This window comes from Oncorhynchus keta, chromosome 13, assembly GCF_023373465.1.
Source record: "Oncorhynchus keta strain PuntledgeMale-10-30-2019 chromosome 13, Oket_V2, whole genome shotgun sequence".
Classification (NCBI taxonomy): domain Eukaryota; kingdom Metazoa; phylum Chordata; class Actinopteri; order Salmoniformes; family Salmonidae; genus Oncorhynchus; species Oncorhynchus keta.
The window spans coordinates 30584040-30603848 of NC_068433.1; the positions used below are offsets into that span (position 1 = coordinate 30584040).

The window sequence follows — 19809 nt, forward strand, 5'->3', positions numbered from 1 at the left end:
ACATTACTCGACAGCGCCTCCAGAACTACATCGGAATACCCACCTCCAGTCGGATTGTGCCAGCGACCATGCGCCCCCCACTACTGTATATTTTCCCGCCACCTCCACCCCCACTGCTGTATATTTTCCCGCCACCTCCACCCCCACTACTGTATATTTTCCCGCCAACTCCAGAATTCGAAATTCCTGAACACGTCACGCTGGAAACAAACGTTTCATTGCACAAACGTTTAAAACATATTCTTCTTACCGCTGGAATGAGATGTGCATGGAAGGCTCTTGCAAATAGTTTATCATGGTGATAAAATCATAATCTTTAATAGATTAGTTAATTTGATTTTTTTGATTTAAAAAAACAAAACAAAAATACCTTTTAGGGATATAAACCAAAAGTCAAACCAAAAATATTACGTTATGATACATAAAATATTAAACATTTCCATAAAACATTTCCATCACCATTCATTCATTCATTTGTTTTTGCTTTTTTTTATTATTATACATGTTTGTGTGATTTTTGTTCTGCACCCATAATATACTGACGATGACAACTGGTAAGTGATTAGAAATCAGAACCCATCATTTCTCTTTCACTAATCCAATGCCAAGCAAATATATTGATGCACGTGGTGAAACCATATGAAAAATAATTACTATTGTACAGAATTAAGATTTAATTAAATAATTATCTTTATGGGTAAAACACTGACATTGCTTAGTTACACGTCACTGCCGTTTTCATAAAGCATCTCAGAGTAGAAGTGCTGATCTAGGAACAGTTGTCTTTTCAATCAAAATTAATAAGATTACATATGGCAGCAGGGGACATGATCCTAGATCAGCACCCCTATTTAGAGAGCTTTATGAATATGGGCCCAGATTGAGATTAAACAGGGAAAAAATAATTAGGTTACAAAATCAAAATCATTTTTCCTTTCCCCTACTGAAATAAAAGTACAAACTGGTTAAGTGTTATTGTGTGCATTGTTTAAATTATTTTATGTATTTTCTTTCAAATACATTTTCCCAAATCTTATTTCACCACATAATTGTTTTTCAAAAACAAACTGTAAACCTGAATGTTCCAAATATCATACTTTAAAGGAGAGAAGCCTTCCCATTCAACGGGAATCATTTTCAGTAAAGAACAACCGTACAGATAGAAATATATTATATGAAATGCATGTAGTACAGACATACTTTTGTCAGGTACTAGAGAAAGGAATCATGTCCGTTCTATACATAGCATTTCTATCTGCAACCTTCAGAATGTTGCACACTCCTGAACACAGCCCAGAAGTTTATTTTATGTCAAACCCGGTCCCCTGCTCCGGAAACCAACTGTCTTAACCATTAACCACCGAGAGGAAATTCCCACTAGGGCTGAGGGTGACACTGATTTTAAGTTGCAGGCAGAGCTACCAAATCACAATGCATGATTTACAGTGCATTAGAAAAGTATTCAGTATTGACTTTTTCCAAATTTTGTTACGTTATCGCCTTCTTCTAAAATGTATTCAATTGTGTGTGTGTGTGTGTGTGTGTGTCCATCACATTTATTACAAATAAAAAATAAATATCAAATTTGCATAAGTATTCAGACCCTTTACTCAGTACTTTGTTGAAGCACCTTTGTCAGCGATTACAGCCTGGATTATTCTTGGGTATGATGCTACAAGCTTGGCACACCTTTGGGAAGTTTCTCACATTCTTCTCTGCAGAGCCTCTCAAGCTCTGTTAGGTTGGATGGGGAGCGTTGCTGCACAGCTAATTTCAGGTCTGTCCAGAGATCTGGTTCAAGTCCGGTCTCTGGCTGGGCCACTCAAGGACATTCAGAGACTTGTCCTGAAGCCACTCCTGTGTTGTCTTGGCTGTGTGCTTAGGGTCGTTGTCCTGTTCAACACCTTCGCCGCTGCCCCCCCCAGTCTGAGGCCCTGAGCGAGCAAGTTTTATTGCCGATCTCTCTGTACTTTGCTCCGTTCATCTTTCCCTCGATCCTGACTAGTCTCCCAGTCCCTGCCGCTGAAGAACATCCCCACAGTATGATGCTGCCACCACCATGCTTCAACGTAGGGATGGTGCCAGGTTTCCTCCAGACGCGATGCTTGGCATTCAGGCCAAAGAGTTCAATCTTGGTTTCATCAGACCAAAGAATCTTGTTTATCATGGTCTGAAAGTCCTTAGGTGCCTTTTGGCAAACTCCAAGCAGGCTGTCATGTGCCTTTTACTGAGGAGTGGCTTCTGTCTGGCCACTCTACCATAAAGGCCTGATTGATGGAGTGCTGCAGAGATGGTTGTCCTTCTGGAAGGTTCTCCCATCTCCACAGAGGAATTCTGGATCTCTGTCACTAACCATCGGTTCTAGGTCACCTCACTGACCACGGCCTTTCTCCCCCGATTACTCAGTATGGCCGGGCGGCCAGCTCTAGGAAATGTCTTAGTGCTTCCAAACTTCTTCCATTTAAGAATGATGGAGGTCACTGTGTTCTTGGGGACCTTCATTGCTGCAGACAGTTTTTGGTACCATTCCCCAGATCTGTACCTCAACACAATCCTATCTCAGAGCTTTAGGAATAATTCCTTCAACCTCATGGCTAGGGCTGTGGTGGTCATGACATTTTGTCAGCCAGTGATTGTCAAGCAAATAACTGTCAGTCTCACGGTAATTGACCGTTAATTAACATAAGCACATTTAGCATCTCCTGGTTTCCACACACGGCCCACAAGCCATTTTGAAAAATCCATGTAATATAGCATACATACTATAAATCCATTATTTATTTTAGACAGGTCTAAAGCAGCATGATAAGAAGAAAATGTAGTCTATTTCAGAAGAAAATAATAGCATACTCTGAGTTGTTCTTGTGTTAGGTCCTGATGTGGCTATGTCACATGACTGTGGGCTACGCTAGTTCATTTAGCAGACAAGATTTGCTTATAATTCCATGGCATTATTTTATAGTATTGAACAAAGCAGAATAAAATATAAATATTCTCTCGATTTGAGGGAGTGAGCACATGTGGCTATTCTATGTTGAGCGGTTAACAAAGAAATAGGTACTCCTATATGCTTAATTTAGAGGTATCAATGTAACTTTAGTTGTTCTATAAACATTGTAAGGCTGCATGATGAGACTAATGATGATTTGAAAAAAGTTGCTTGAATGGCAATGAGCTCTGTTTTATTTATTTTTTTGCGCAGGCTGTACACACTCCAATAGTCTCATTCACAATTTAACAAGAACTTGACAATGCCTCGAATTCATGGTGGCATCCCCTTTGTGGCCGTAATGCACCCTAAAAAAATCCATGCCTTTTGCGGCCCGGAGTGCTGCGTTGTGCCCTTCTCAAAGAGTGTGCTGCGCAATCTGTCACGTGACCAGGTCTTTCTCACAGGCTACAAGTGAAGACAGACATATCCGGGGACGCAGCTGCGTGAGTCCTTATCCAATTCCGAGGTACATATTGAAGATATTGGATGAACTGTCCACATTTACTTTTTGTCAGCCAACAAGATGAGTAGGCCAGCAAAAGCACTAGTCTATATCAAGCTACTATCCCCCGTAGTACAAAGGTCGACCTATTCTATCCTGTGCGATAAATAAATATTCCAAACAGTCTGGGACAGTTGTGGGATGCTATAGGTCCCAAATTAATACAGCCACTAGCATAAATGACTGACACAACAGATCAGAACGTTTAGCTTAAAATGTTGATAAACTATTAGGCTATTTCTTCACATTATAAGCGCAGCAATGTGGACATAGTAGTAGGCTGTAAGCGCGAATGTTCAATTAGAGGAAAACACCAGTATCAAAAGTGACCGCAAATGCAATTATGCATGTAATGCTTTTATTATAAAGGTGCATTTTTATGGTGAAAATTATCTTCCCCAAACTTGAAACTCAGGCGCTGCAAACAAGTCGCAAAAAATGTCATTGTTTCTTATGCTGGGCATCATTCACAAGTGATAACATATAATTCACAAGTGACAGGCTAATATTGTCACCCATCAGACTATTCTTGATTTAATTTTGTCTTTACATATACTAAATCATATATGTATGACATTTGTTTTGATTTAGAATGGACCATTATCATGCACCTGTATCGAAACAGGGCAGGGGGGAAAAATAAGTAATCTATGCACTTAAACAGCGAATGGAGGATGCTTTTCCCAGTGGTTTATTTTCATGCCAGCCAGGTAGGCTATACTCCTGTTGTAAATATAAGTAATGTTCTTAACATGAGGAAATTTGAGAAATTAATAAATATAGTAGGCCTAGCCTTTAGAAAGCTAATGGGATCCTCCTCTTTTTGTAAGTGACCATCACTCGGTTTTCTCCCACAATTGAATAGCCTATAGAAATGTTGCGCAACATGAGCTGATGGGCTCTCATGAAGTGTTTGATTCGATTTTAGAATACATTTACATTGATGTCAGAGTGATTAGAGGGACAATAGATTGCTGAGTAACAGGCAGTTAGCAAGTTTGGTAGGCTACCAATGACCAGCAGCAGCATCAGAGCTTAGAGAAGCCTAATTACCGTGACTAAACAGTCATGTGGAATTTGACTGCCTTCATGACTCGTGACTGCCGGTGTGGCAGTAATATGGTCACCACAACAGCCCTACTCATGGCTTGGTTTTTGCTCTGACATGCACTGTCAACTGTGGGACCTTATATAGAGAGGTGTGTGCCTTTTCAAATCATGTCTAATCAGTAGAAAGATCTTAAGGATGATCAGTGGAAACAATTTCGAGTCTCATAGAAAAGGGTCTGAATACTTATGTAAATAAGGTATTTCTGTTGTTTATTTTTTTTTTCATTTGCAAAAATGTTTTGAAAAAACTGTTTTTGCTTTGTCATTATGGGGTGTGTAAATTGATGAAGATTTTTTTTCATTTAATCAATTTTAGAATAAGGCTGTAACGTAGCAAAATGAGGAAAAAGTCAAGGGGTCTAAATACTTTCCGAATGCACTGTACATACCTTGAAATCACTTGTAACGACAACACTGATAACACGGTCAGGAGAAAAAACATAATTAGCTGTAGAGTTAGATAGATTAACACAGTCTATTTTTGCATGTACAGCACCATTTGCAGAAATGTGCCCTTTGTCCAACTCTATGGCACTAGCTATGAAATGCAAGAGACATACCAGTGGTGCCTGTAGTGTTATATTAGATATTACCTTAAAAACATTTCATATAAAATGATCGTATTATTTAAACTTCATAATGTATCAGCACAGGAGTATTGGTCTTCTGCTTGATTATTCTATGAGGACAAAGTCTGGTTGTGGAAAAAAGCCAAGTCCCTCTCTTCTCTTCTCCATTCTTCACTCTCCTTTCTCTTTAGTCCTGGCTAATCCCTATCATGTCCATATGTCACTCTTCTCTCCTCTCACTCCTCTTTGAAGTCTTTGTCCATCTATCACTCCTCTCTTCTGTCCATTCCTTACGTGACAGTGGAGACCTGCCCTCGGATCGCACACCAGGCCATGAACACATCCCTTTGAAGACAATAAATTGGAGAAGAAAACAAAAAAAAAAATAGATCAACTAATCAATAATAAATCAATTAAATCATAATTAGAGCAGAAATGTTGCTTTATCGACATTTTCCTTTCCTGGCTGCCGCCAAATGCTACGCCACGCCCACGGACATTAGTTTCTTCTCCACAATGAGTCTGGATCTGAGCTGTCGAAATGTTGGTTATTAGGTTATAACATTATTGCATCGGAGCTCCTAGAGTGTGCGGCTCTCCTTTTCTTTTCCAAGTGTTCTACTCCGCTAGCCAGCACCTCGCCTAAACAGGTGTGCGGTTCTCTCGCCTCGAGACCATTCTTTGGGAAGAACATGATCTACCTTGACTCCTAAGTGTTTCAGGTGGTAATGTCAGTGTGTTCTGTATATGTGTCTGTATGGCTGTATTTAGACAATATTTTTTCCACAAATTGGTATTTTGACCAATCATCAGATCTTTTCACATCAGATTATTTTTTCGCACTTATCTGATTGATCAAAAGTGAAAAAAAGTTTAAAAAGCGCAGAATTGGGCTGCCTGTCTAAACGCAGCCTATGTCCATCTATCTGTCTGTACCTGCAGTGTGTGGCGACACACTTGTTGCTGCAGTATTCCCTGTCCCAGTCCTTGTTCTCTACAGCTGGGTTGGTGCAGCCGGCTCGGACACACAGGTTAGGGCTGCAGGTCTGGGTCACATCTGGCCCTGGAGACACATTCAACTCCACCTGCATCTGGGAAGGGAGGGAGAGGTGAAAGACCGGAGGGAGAGAGAGGTAGAGGAGAGAGAAAAACAGTGGTTGATATACAGTAGTGTGAAGGATACCAATCATTAGATGACCAGGGCCCTGAGTTTTCAGAGAAAATTATGAAAATATATGCAAAAGTTTTTCTATTCTATACTTCTCTTACCCCATCCTCTCCTTCAGCCCCGTCCTCGGCTTCCGTCGAACAGGCCGTTACTAAGGAAGCGGACTGTACCACCTCCCCCGAGGTCGGAGTGGCCCCCCCCAACGCGGCTAACCCCCCTGCCGCCGTGTCGATAACGGGAGAGTCCAAATCTGAGGCGGGAGGGACGATCTTGATCTGCAGAGGGGGTGGTGCCATGGCACCCCCGCCTCTTGGTTTGGCCTGCAGTGGCGGTGGGGCCTGGGCATGTACCATCTGCTGGAGACGAGGCGGAGGAGGGGTGTTCTGCATCTGTTGGAGTGGTGGCGGCTGCCGAGTAGACAATACCGTACTACTTGACACCACCATTACCCCTGATGGCGACGTCTGTTGCTTGATGATGATTTTCGTAACGGTGGGGGGGTTTAGGGCCAGGGCGGGCGTATGAGTTGGGTTTTTTTGCGCCCCTGTACGGGAGCGGGTGGTGACCTGAGGGAGGTCTCCACCTGCTAGGATGATGTTGGAGGTGCAGATGTTGGTGATGGTGTTCTCTTCAGGGGCGAGGTGGGGGACGGAGGAACGGGTGGAACGGGGAGCAGGGGCGGGGAGTGGGGCAACGGGAGGAGGAGAGGGAGGCGACGGGGAACTGTCCAGAACCTCAATGGTCGGCTGGGAGAGAGAAGAGGAGGAGAAAGGTAGAGGGGTTGCAAGAGAGAGGAGTTGAGAGGGAAAAGAGGAGATGTAGTTTACACACTGACAAAGGGTGGCCATCATAATAAACTTACTCACACAAATAACTGAAGTGCTCTCTAGGAACACTCGTCTTGCCTCACCTGAGAAAGCTGATGATCTCTGTAGGCTTCCAGAGCCTCGAGATAATCCTTCTTAGCTGCTTCTGTCTTCCTCTTGTACACCTGAGAGGAATACACATACAGGGATATCATGAACCCGATACCATTACATTATTCATATCTGCGTGTGCTTGTGTAGTGAATGTGATTGTGAACATGCGTGTTTGCACATGTGAATGTGTGTACCTGCTTCTGCTCCTCCCCCAGGCTATCCCACATGGAGGCCACTATCTTGGACACCTCTCCGAAGGTGGCGCTGGGGTTCTGGCCCTTAATGGCTGCCTGCGTGTCCCTGAAGAACAGAGCGTAGGCCGACACAGGCTTCTGGGGCTCGTTAGGGTCTTTCTTTTTCTTCCCTTTCTTCCCTCCTCCCCCTCCGGCCACTGCCCCTCTCCGGACGAGGGTAGGAGGGGTGCTGGAGGACGGAGCAAAGGAAGGAATGGGGGAGTCGGAGAGAGGGGGCTCGAGGGAGATGACACCGAGAGAGATAGGGGACTCCACCAGCACACTCTGCTGAGTTAGAATGGAAGAAGGAGGGGTGGGATGGGAGAAAGGGAGGAATAGCAAAAACAAGGACATCAGTTTCATATAAAGTGTGTGACTGTAATCAATGAAGAGACTGAGGCAGACAGACGAACCAATAAACAGACAGACTGACTAGTAGACAGACCGACCAATAGGACTGACCTGTCTGAAGTCGTCCATGTCGTCGTCCTGTAGCGAGCCGGCCGGCGAAGCAGCGGCCGACAGTGGTTGGTCAGGTGACTGCGACCTCGCCAGGTTGGCCCCGCCCCCTAGGCTGAGCCCCAGCTGGGCGCTGAGCTCCGATTGGTCGATGGTGATCAGCTGGTTGTGGCCCAACAGGCTGTGGTCCATGTCACTCAGCGGGACGTCTATGGTCATGGGGGAGGAGCTGCTGAACTGGGAGCCAACAGGATGGCCCAGATCCTGGAAAATGAGGCAGGGTTCATACTCAGAAAAAGCCAAAGACAATGTTTTACAGGCAGGCAGGACTGGCCCGCCCATTAGGCAGGATTAGGCGGCCGTCGACAGCAGCAGATTGACGAGGGCGACACACTGTCAACAACACATAAAACCTCACATAATTTTGCCCAAAAATAACTACAATTCCTCTCACCTAGTGGCATATGGATTATTTAGGTGAGCGCTGATCCCCTCCTGTGATAAGCAGAGGCCACTTTGTCAACAGCAGGGGCGCAAAATATTTTGCTCGTCCATGCCGAATGCGCCTCTCCAGTGTGCTGTTGGCGAGACACACCGCTGCGGCACTCCACCAACATTGCTTCAAAAAAATCATCTAACATAAATAATTTAGCCTATGGTAGAAAGAGTATATGGCCTTTGCTGTAGCCTACAGGTAAAATGTATGTCAATGTCATGAGACACTTTTAACATCATGCACGCTTCGCCGATCAAATAGCCTAACCTAAATGGCACCCAATCAAATAAAAAATGTGCTTCGATGCGAATATGGCATGTTAACAAACATCATATCCTTAAAACAGGACAGCTCAAAATAAAATGGATAATATGGAATGGAAAAAATCAGGCTACTCACAACTGCTGTCCAGGAGTGTCACACCGTGGGCTAAATTGTCATGATAATCACTGGTTTCAAGTTTGTATCCATAATTGTTTTTACAAGATGATCATAGTGAAAAATACCATGTTTCAGCATTTACCGCTATGTAAACACATTGATTCTCATTGCAAATAGGCTCAGGATAACTCCTGATAAAGTTGGGGAGCTGATATTCAGAGCTTAAAACAGCCAAAATGATTATTAACAGGAATCAGGACTATTAAAGCCAATGCAACTGCCTATTTTTTTTATATTTTTTTTTACAAATGGTAGGTCTATCACATGGATGAGCATTCATAAAATGTCATTGTGGTCATTGATACCGTCCCATTTATTCCAGTCCAGCCATTACAATGAGCCCGTCCTCCTATAGCTCGTCCCACCAGCCTCCACTGCACCCCAGTAAGCACGGACCAACGAGGACGTCTTTTGGACGTATTTCTTTTGGTCCTGTCAGGACGTCTTTTTTGTGTATTGATTTGGTGTCGTCCGGACTTGATTTCAACATCCATGGACCGGATCTAATCTGGACCAATCATAGACGTATGTCTATGTTAAATTGAGATTTGGTCTGGTCTGGACCGGCCTTGATTTGGCCCAACCATAGATGTCTATGTTTGGTTCAGGTTTGGTCCGGTCCAGTCCTACTCAAGACATATGTGCAACTTTCATTCAGAACCGAAAATGAACCCAATAAAATTGTCTCGCCTAGGTTGGCAGAAGGGCCAGGACCAGGCCTGATTACAGGCAGCAGCCATCTTGTTATCAAAGAATGGACTGTGGTGTGAAAAGGGCCCAATTCATATAATTTCACATTTCTGGCAAGAACTAATTGTGTCGGAAATGGCACCCTAATAGGCTATTACCTACAGTACCAGTCAAATGTTTGGACACACCTACTCATTCCAGGGTTTTTCTTTATTTTTACTATTTTCTACATTGTAGAATAATAGTGAAGAAATCAAAACTATGAAATAACACATATGGAATCATGTAGTAAACCAAAAAAGTTTTAAACAAATCAAAATATATTTTATATTCTTCAAAGTAGCCTCCCTTTGCCTTGATGACAGCTTCGTAACACTTTTGGCATTTTCTCGACCAACTTCATGAGGTAGTCACCTGGAATGCATTTCAATTAACAGGTGTGCCTTGTTAAATATTTGTGGAATTTCTTTCCTTTGAGCCAATCAGCTGTGTTGTGATATGGTAGGGGTGGTATACAGAAGATAGCCCTATTTGGTAAAAGACAGAGTCCATATTATGACAAGAACAGCTATAATAAGCAAAGAGAAGTGACAGTCCATTACTTGAAGACATGGTCAGTCAATACAGAACATTTCAAGAGCTGTGAAAGTTTCTTTAAGCGCAGTCGTAAAAACCTTCAAGCGCTATGATGAAACTGACTCTCATGAGGACCGCCACAGGAAAGGAGTTACCTCTGCTGCAGAGGATAAGTTCATTAGAGTTTACTACGGGCTATTTGATCAAGAAGGAGTGATGGAGGGCTGCATCAGATGACCTGGCCTCTAATATCACCTTGACCTCAACCCAATTGAGTGAAGGAAAAGCAGCCAAGTGCTTTGCATATGTGGGAACTCGTTCAAGACTGTTGGAAAAGCATTCCAGGTGAAGATGTCTTCACTATTATTCTACAATGTAGAAAATAGTAAAAAAAATTTAAAACCTTGGAATGAGTAGGTGTGTCCAAACTTTTGACTGGTACTGTATATAGTGTATTACATTTGACCAGATTCATATGCAGGCCCTTTTCAAAAGCAGTGCACTACATAGAGAATAGGGTGCCATTTCAAAAGCATTCTCAACCCTTGCAGTCCTCACCATGCCCAGAGCAGACCCCAGAATAGCTCCTCCTCCACCTGGCTGACTGATGACCCCCAGACTCAGGTGGTGGTCCAGTCCCTGAGACCCCGGGTGGGGATTCACAAAGGTGGAGGCGAAGGACGGATCGTCTCCCCCGACCACAACGTTCCCGGGGGTGGACAAGCCACTGCGCTCTCTATCCGATAGCTCTCCGAAATGGGCCACCACATCGGACGCGATGAGCGCCTGGTCTGGATCCAGGGAGATGGGGGGGATCTCGAACTCCTCATCTCCCAGACTGGGGGTGTGGAACGTCTATTGGGGAAAAGCGAGAGAGAGAAGAGACGGTGGGGGATGGGGGAGCGGAGATGGTAAGAAGGAAAGGGGGTATGGAGAAAAGAGGAAGAGAGAAGAGGGTGGGAAGAGCAAAGGTTATTATTATTATAGATTGAGACATCCTCCCCTGCTATATTGGGTGTGAGTGTTGTGTGAGTAACTGCAGATTGTGTGTGTTGTAAAGAGAGAGAGAGAGAGAGACAGGATAGTCGAGAGAAAAAGAGAGCGAATGAGAGTTTAGAAGCGAGAGAAGTTGAAGGAAGGAATGAGTAGCTACCTCAGAAGATGAGAGGAATGGATGGCCCGCCCCGCTGATGGTCAGGTAGTTATTACTGCCTTCAGGGAACTGAAACACACACACGGGTCAAATCATCATCACATAGGAGAATAAGTCTCATCATCATCCTAACAGTCAGCATCCCTTTAAAACATCAGTGGCATCATACAAGGCTGCTGTTTCCCATCCGGCCGTGATTGGGAGTCCCATAGGGCGGCGCACAATTGGCCCGGTGTCGTCCGGGTCTGGCCGAGGTATGCCGTCATTGTCAATAAGAATTTGTTCTTAACTGAGCACATCTACTGCTGCTAAGCTTCCCAGTAAAGCAACGAAAGCAATTAAGCATTCCAGAAGAAAAGTGCTCAAAATAGCCCTTGTTAATATATGCAGCTTAAGAAACAAGGTTCATGAAATCAATAATTTACTAGTAACAGATGACATTCATATTCTGAAACTCACTTAGATAATACCTTTGATACAGTGGTAGCAATACAAGGTTATAACATTTATAGAAAATATAGAAATGCCAATGGTGAAGGTGCCGTTTATATTCAGAACCACATTCCTGTAAAGATTAGAGAAGATCTCATGTCAAATACTATTGAAATAATATGGATACAGGTTCATCTGCCTCACCTAAAGCCCATTCTGGTGGGAAGCTGCTATAGACCACCAAGTGCTAAGTCAGTATCTGGATAATGTGTGTGAAATGCTTGATAATGTATGCGATATCAACAGAGAGGTATAATTTCTGGTTGATTTAAATATTGACTGGCTTTCATCAAGCTGCCCACTCAAGAAAAAGCTACAAACTGTAACCAGTGCCTGCAACCTGGTTCAGGTTATCAGTCAACCTACCAGGGTAGTTATAAACGACACAGGAATGAAATCATCAACATGTATTGATCACATCTTTACGAATGCTGCAGAAATTAGCTTGAAAGCAGTATCCAGATCCATCAGATGTAGTGATCACAACATAGTAGCCATATCTAGGAAAACCAAAGTTCCAACGGCTGGGCCTAACATAAGAGGTCATACAAGAAGTTTTGTAGTGATTCCTATGTTATTGATGTAAAGAATATTTGTTGGTCCGTGGTGTGTAATGAGGAGCAAACAGACACTGCACTTGAAACATTTATGAAATTGCTTACTCCAGTTGCTAATAAGTATGCACCATTAAGAAAATGGCTAAATCCCCATGATGAGGAATTGAAAAATTGTATGGTTGAGAGGGATGAGGCAAAAGGAATGGCAAAAGGAATGGCAAATAAGTCTGGCTGCACAACCAATTGGAAAACGTATTGCAAATTGAGAAATCATGTGACTAAACTGAATAAAAAGAAGAAGAAACTACACTATGAAACCAAGATAAATGAAATAAGGATTGATAGTAAAAAGCTTTGGAGTGCCTTAAATGAAATTCTGGGGAAAAAGGCAAACTCAGCTCCATCATTCATTGAATCAGATGGCTCATTCATCACAAAATCAACTGATATTGCCAACTACTTTAATGATTTTTTCATTGGCAAGATTAGCATATTTAGGCATAACATGCCAGCAACAAATGCTGATAGTACACATCGAAGGAAAAATGCCCGAATTATGACAGAACAAGCATTGTAATTTTAAATTCCTTAAAGTTAGTGAGGAAGAGGTGAACAAATTATTGTTTATCAACAATGACAAGCCACCGGGGTCTGACAACTTGGATGGAAAATGACAGGATAATAGCGGATGATATTGCCGTTCCTATTTGCCACATCTTCAATTTAAGCCTACTAGCAAGTGTGTGCCCTCAGGCTTGGAGTGAAGCAAAAGTCATTCCGCTACCTAAGAATAGTAAAGCCCCCTTTACTGGCTCAAATAGCCGACCAATCAGCCTGTTACCAACCCTTAGTTAATCTTTTGGAAAAAATTGTGTTTGACCAGATAAAATGATATTTTACAGTAAACAAATTGACAACAGACTTTCAGCATGCTTATAGAGAAGGACATTCAACAAGCACAGCACTTACACAAATTACTGATGATTGGCTGAGAGAAATTGATGATAAAAAGATGGTTAGACTTCAGTGCGGCCCTTTGACATTAATCGATCAGTCTGCTGCTGGCAAAACTTATGTGTTATGACTTTACACCCCCTGCTATATTGTGGATAAAGAGTTACCTGTTTAGCAGAACACAGAGGGTGTTCTTTAATGGAAGCCTCTCCAACATAATCCAGGTATAATCAGAAATTCCCCAAGGTAGCTGTCTTGGCCCATTACTTTTTTCATTCTTTACTAATGAATTGCCACTGGCCTTGAGGAAAGCCAGAGTGTCTATGTATGCGGATGACTCAACAATATACATGTCAGCTACTACAGCGACTGAAATGACCACAACGCTAAACAAAGAGTTGCAGTTAGTTTCAGAGTGGGTGGCAAGGAATAAGTTAGTCCTAAATATTTATAAAACTAAAAGAATTGTATTTGGGACAAATCATTCACAAAACCCTAAACCTGAACTAAATATGGTAATAAATAATGTGGATATTGAGCAAGTTGAGGTGACTAAACTGCTTGGAGTTACCCTGGAATGTAAACTGTCATGGTCAAAACATATTGATACAGTAGCTAAGATGGGGAGAAGTATGTCTATGATAAGGCACTGCTCTACCTTCTTGACAGCACTGTCAACAAGGCAGGTCCTACAGGCCCTAGTTTTGTCGCACCTGGACTACTGTTCGGTCGTGGGGTCAGGTGCCACAAAAAAAGGACTTAGGAAAATTGCAATTGCTTCAGAACTGGGCAGCACGGCTGGCCATTGGATGTACACAGAGGGATAATATTAATAATATGCATGTCAATCTCTCCTGGCTCAAAGTGGAGGAGAAATTTACTTCCTCACTGCTTGTATTTATGAGATGTATTGACATGTCAAATGCACCGAGCTGTCTGTTTGAATTACTGGCGCACAGCTCGGACACCCATGTATACCCCACAAGAGGTTTCTTCACAGTCCCCAAGTCCAGAACAGACTACGGAAGGCGCACAGTACTAAATAGAGCCATGACTACATGGAACTCTATTCCACATCAAGTAACTCATGCAAGCAGAACATTTTGATTTAATAAACAGATTAAAAAAACACCTTATTGAACAGCAGGGACTGTGAAGCAACACAAACATAGGTGCATATACACACACAATAGCATACACACTATACACACACACACGTACGCATGGATTTTGTACTGTATACAGTGGGGCAAAAAAGTATTTAATCAGCCACTAATTGTGCAAGTTCTCCCACTTAAAGATGAGAGAGGCCTGTAATTTTCATCATAGGTACACTTCAACTATGACAGACAAAATGAGGGGGAAAAATCCAGAAAATCACATTGTAGGATTTTTAATGAATGTATTTGCAAATTATGGTGGAAAATAAGTATTTGGTCACCTACAAACAAGCAAGATTTCTGGCTCTCACAGACCTGTAACAACTTCTTTAAGAGGCTCCTCTGTCCTCCACTCGTTACCTGTATATTAATGGCACCTGTTTGAACTTGTTATCAGTATAAAAGATACCTGTCCACAACCTCAAACAGTCACACTCCAAACTCCACTATGGCCAAGACCAAAGAGCTATCAAAGGACACCAGAAACAAAATTGTAGATGTGCACCAGACTGGGAAGACTGAATCTGCAATAGGTAAGCAGCTTGGTTTGAAGAAATCAACTGTGGGAGCAATTATTAGGAAATGGAAGACATACAAGACCACTGGTAATCTCCCTCGATCTGGGGCTCCACGCAAGATCTCACCCCGTGGGGTCAAAATGATCACAAGAACGGTGAGCAAAAATCCCAGAACCACACGGGGGGACCTAGTGAATGACCTGCAGAGAGCTGGGACCAAAGTAACAAAGCCTACCATCTGCAAGGGCATTGAAGATGAAATGTGGCTGGTTCTTTAAGCATGAAAATGATCCCAAACACACCGCCCGGGCAATGAAGGAGTGGCTTCGTAAGAAGCATTTCAAGGTCCTGGAGTGGCCTAGCCAGTCTCCAGATCTCAACCCCATAGAAAATCTATGGAGGGAGTTGAAAGTCCATGTTGCCCAGCAACAGCCCCAAAACGTCACTGCTCTAGAGGAGATCTGCATGGAGGAATGGGCCAAAATACCAGCAACAGTGTGTGAAAACCTTGTGAAGACTTACAGAAAACGTTTGACCTCTGTCATTGCCAACAAAGGGTATATAACAAAGTATTGAGATAACAAAAGTTTATTGACCAAATACTTATTTTCCACCATAATTTGCAAATACATTCATTAAAAATCATACAATGTGATTTTCTGGATTTTTTTCCCTCATTTTGTCTGTCATAGTTGAAGTGTACCTACGATAAATTACAGGCCTCTCATCTTCTTAAGTGGGAGAACTTGCACAATTGGTGGCTGACTAAATACTTTTTTTGCCCCACTGTATATGTGGTAGTGGTAGAGTTGGAGCACACAGTCTGAATGTATTGTAATGTTTTTTAAATTGTATAAACTGCCTTAAATTTTGCTGGACCCCAGGAAGAGTAGCTGCTGCCAGGGGATCTATAATAAATTCAAATATTGACTTGCCTAGTTAAATAAAGTTTAAATTAAAAATATATAATGTTCACACAAACTTTACCATTAATCAAAACATTGAAAATCCCAATAACAGCTGAGCTCACATCACTTCCCCACACACATGTACTGTATATACTACATATTCAACCAAGCCCTTAAATGCTGTTGTAAAATAGTTATTGTACAGGATTGAGTGCATGTGAGAGTCCGTGAGTTTTCCATAGAGCACAACACACAGACAGACACACAGGTCGCTTGTCAAATCAATCTCGCTGTCAGTCACCTTATTGTCATATCCATTGAAAGACCCAGGGTCCAGGAATTCTGGATCTCCGTGTGGCCCAGTCCCATCCGTTAGATTGGAATAAAAATTCAGGTCCATTATCTAATGGCGCCTCGTATGACATTAATTCAATGCAATTGGTTGATATGCGGAATAAATCTATAATCTAAAACGTCTGTACCACTGTCTTTGTTTCAGTACCACAAAATGTATAACCAAAAAAAAAAAAATACAACTCGAGGCTACACACAATGAATTCAGATTTCTGTCATGAAATATGCAGGATTTAGCGACTTCATATGAAACGAAGCAGTTGTTAGCTATGCTCATATGGCCAAATATTTATTATAATGCACCCCAGCGCTCTCACACCAAAAATAACCTGTCTCTTGACTAATTCGCGTGGCTATCCTAGCTGACGCAAGGCTGTGTGGTACGGAATCATGTGCTAGTGGTATGTCTGGTTAAAATTATACAGCTACTACACCCGACAAAAACAGAAACTCATGTTAACAGATGGGTAATATTACAAGTTATATGGAGTCCCGCAAATAACCGTATTTTGATGTGTCTTGAGGCATTTCAGAATTGAGCTCGTCTGGTTCTCTTTCACAGCTGCTCTGCGCTCGAACAAGGCTGCTCAATGGATCCCGAACTGTGGATTTGGATTGGAATCAATCACCGTGGGTCGGGTTCCTGTGTGGGGAATGGTTGGGAATAGAGGGTGTCTGGGATTTCGGACTTTTGCATTCACAGTTGTTTTAGTTCAAAGATTTGTCATCATGTAACAATCAACGTTCTTGTGTAGATATTCATGGCTGACTCAAGTCTGTATACAACCACTCTCTAATTGAAATAAGTAAACAAATCGCAGACTTCTCTCCCCCCCAGGACCCAATTTTTCTCAAATGGTTCATCCCAATGGCCTAGTACACCAAATGAAATCATTTTAACAATTTATTCTCTGGAGGCAGAATATCCCAGACCACTAGTAACCCAATTTCAAATATTTGGTAAAGCCAATCGTCAACATTAATTTTGGTAAATAGCCATTTACCAAGAACAGTCGGAATATGGTAAGAAAGGGATCATGACTGCACTTTTCCTGTGTTGAGCTCTTGGTTTTACTAGCAAGCGTTCTCAGCCTTTGAAACAAGGCCACGTGAAACTCACTAACAAGTTCGTCTAAGGCTTCAATGACTTTTAAAGAATCAGAAGCGAACTGCAGCTCTCGTGACAAACTAGGAAACTGTAAGCGAACGTTATATCGGAATTGATGTCGGGCTGAGCGTGAGTGTTCATTGTGTGTTGGAAAACCAAAGATTGTGGACACTTGTGCGATCCAATCTGTACACGTAGTGAATATGCCGACCACGCGTGATTCCCCACTGCGAAACTTTATACGCATCTTACCTCCATTATTACCCCGAAATCTGCTCTGTCCCACTTTTCTGAATTTCGCCCGTGATAATTTATCCTAAAAAAATGACATTGCACCAGCTTCCGTGATCGTCTCGAGAAGTGGAAGTGACATCATTTCCACAGAGCGACAAAGTGGAAAAGCTATTTTTTTGTGAACTATAGCTTAACAATCATTTGAATGTTCTTTAATAAATAACTCAATTTCTACTGTATCCTGTCCTATAACATGTCAGAATACACAGAAAACGATAAGTCATCACAACTTAAAACGTGTTTTACTCACATTTTCATATTAATGCAATAAAAAGATACAACTTTACGTCTTTGTTGCTTGTACATAAACAAAAAGTCAAATATAACATTTACATAATTATTCAGACTAAGCAGTACTTTGTTGAGGTACCTTTGGCAGCGATTACAGCCTCAAGTGTTCTTGGGTATGACGCTACAAGTTTAACTACCTGTATTTGGGGAGTTTCTCCCAGTCTTCTCTGCAAATCCTCTCAAACTCTGGCAGGTTGGATGGGGAGTGTCACTGCACAGCTATTTTCAGGTCTCTCCAGATATGTTTGATTGGGCTGGGCCACTCAGAAACTTGTCCCAAAGTCACTCCTGCATTGTCTTGGCTGTGTGCTTATGGTTGTTGTCCTGTTGGAAGGTGAACCATCACCCCAGTTTGAGGTCCGGAGTGCTCTGAAGCAGGTTATCATCAATGATCTCTGTACTTGGCCGGTCATCTTTCCCTCGATCCCGACTAGGCTTCCAGTCCCTGCCGCTGAAAAACATCCCCACGGCATGATGCTGCACCACCATGCCTCACCATAGTGACGGTGTCATGTTTCTTCCAGATGTGACACTTGGCATTCATGCCAGAGTTCAGTCTTGTTTCTCACGACGTAGTGTCCTTAGGTGCCTTTTGGCAAACTGCCCTTTACTGAGGAAAGGCTTCGGTCTGACCACTCTAACCTAAAGGCCTGATTGGTAGAATGCTGCAGAGATGGTTGTCCTACTGGAAGGTTCTCCCATCTCCACAGAGGAATTTGGTCAGTGACCATTGGGTTCTCGGTCTCCTCCCTGACCAAGGCCCTTCTCCCCCGATTACTTAGTTTGGCCAGTTCTAGGAAGAGTCTTGGTGGTTCCCAACTTCATCCAATTAAGAATGACGACTGTGTTCTTGGACAATTCTTTTGACCTCGTGGCTTGGTTTTTGCTCTGACGTGCACTGTCAACTGTGGGACCTTATATAGACAGATGTGTGCCTTGCACATCCAAATCAATTGAATTTATCACAGGTGGACTCCAATCAAGTTGTAGAAACAGCAAGGATGATCAATGGAAACAGGATGCACCTGAGCTCAATTTTGAGCCTCATAGCAAAGGGTCTTGAGTACTTATGTAATAAGGTATGTCTGTTTTTTATTTTTAATGCATTTCTATAAAACCTTTTGCTTTGTCATCAGTATTGTGTGTAAATAGGGGGGGGACAATTTAATCAATTTTAGAATAAGGACATGTAACAAAATGTGGAAAAAGTCAAGGGGTCTGATACTTTCTGAATGCACTGTATATACTAGCTAGCCGATCTGACCTGCTTGTTTAGTTGCACTAGGCTCAGTTAGGTGTGTAGATTAAAAGCCAATTCATGCTTGATCCGAAAATGTGGTCCGTATGAAGGTTCTAATCCCAAATTTGGTAACAATGTGGAGGTCTCTAGAGCTCCACATTAACATGATTGGTTGGCTACAGGAGGTCCTGTATATAAATAAACTCACTTATTTTACAACAGCTCTCCAAAGCGCAAGAATGGAAATGCTGCACGGCAAATGCTCACGGTCGGATTGACCGTGCAGCGCCTTTAAGACACCATGGAGCCGGCGTGAGATTTGTCTCGGGAAAACATGCCTCAATCCAGGGCTGATAAATGCATTGTAATCCCATTATCCCAAATTTTACAACAAGATTGAACAACTGCTAGTTTAATTAATAGCGGTAGTTCAATCTTCTCTGTGTAACAGTTGGGATGATGGAACAATTAGGAGTACAATACATTTCTCACCCTAGGATTGAGGTACAATTCTGAATCTGGCACCAGTTCTAAGGGGTCTTAATCTACACAGAAACCCTGTAAGAAAATGGATCTGCTGGAGATTATAATATATACACAATCAAAACATAATTAGCTAACAAA

The 19809-nt window shown here is 42.4% G+C and overlaps 1 protein-coding gene across 3 annotated transcripts; it reads right to left on the bottom strand.

Moving 5' to 3' along the window:
• Positions 1-358: 358 nt before the first annotated feature.
• Positions 359-17903, bottom strand: LOC118392170 (TOX high mobility group box family member 4-B-like). 3 transcript variants are annotated; one of them, XM_035783870.2, is made up of 10 exons: positions 17613-17903; positions 16200-16895; positions 11310-11378; positions 10715-11011; positions 7957-8217; positions 7456-7779; positions 7252-7332; positions 6443-7087; positions 6110-6264; positions 359-5518 (listed from the first exon to the last, which is right to left on the bottom strand). In XM_035783870.2, exons 2-10 carry the CDS (start codon positions 16296-16298, stop codon positions 5464-5466), a joined length of 1986 nt encoding a protein of 661 aa, XP_035639763.1. In that variant the 5' UTR covers positions 16299-16895; positions 17613-17903; the 3' UTR covers positions 359-5463. The 3 variants fall into 3 exon arrangements, with proteins under 3 accessions (XP_035639763.1, XP_035639762.1, XP_035639764.1); XM_035783869.2 differs by having other exon boundaries at positions 16200-17903; XM_035783871.2 differs by lacking the exon at positions 16200-16895 and having other exon boundaries at positions 17613-17902.
• Between the last annotated feature and the right edge of the window lie 1906 nt (positions 17904-19809).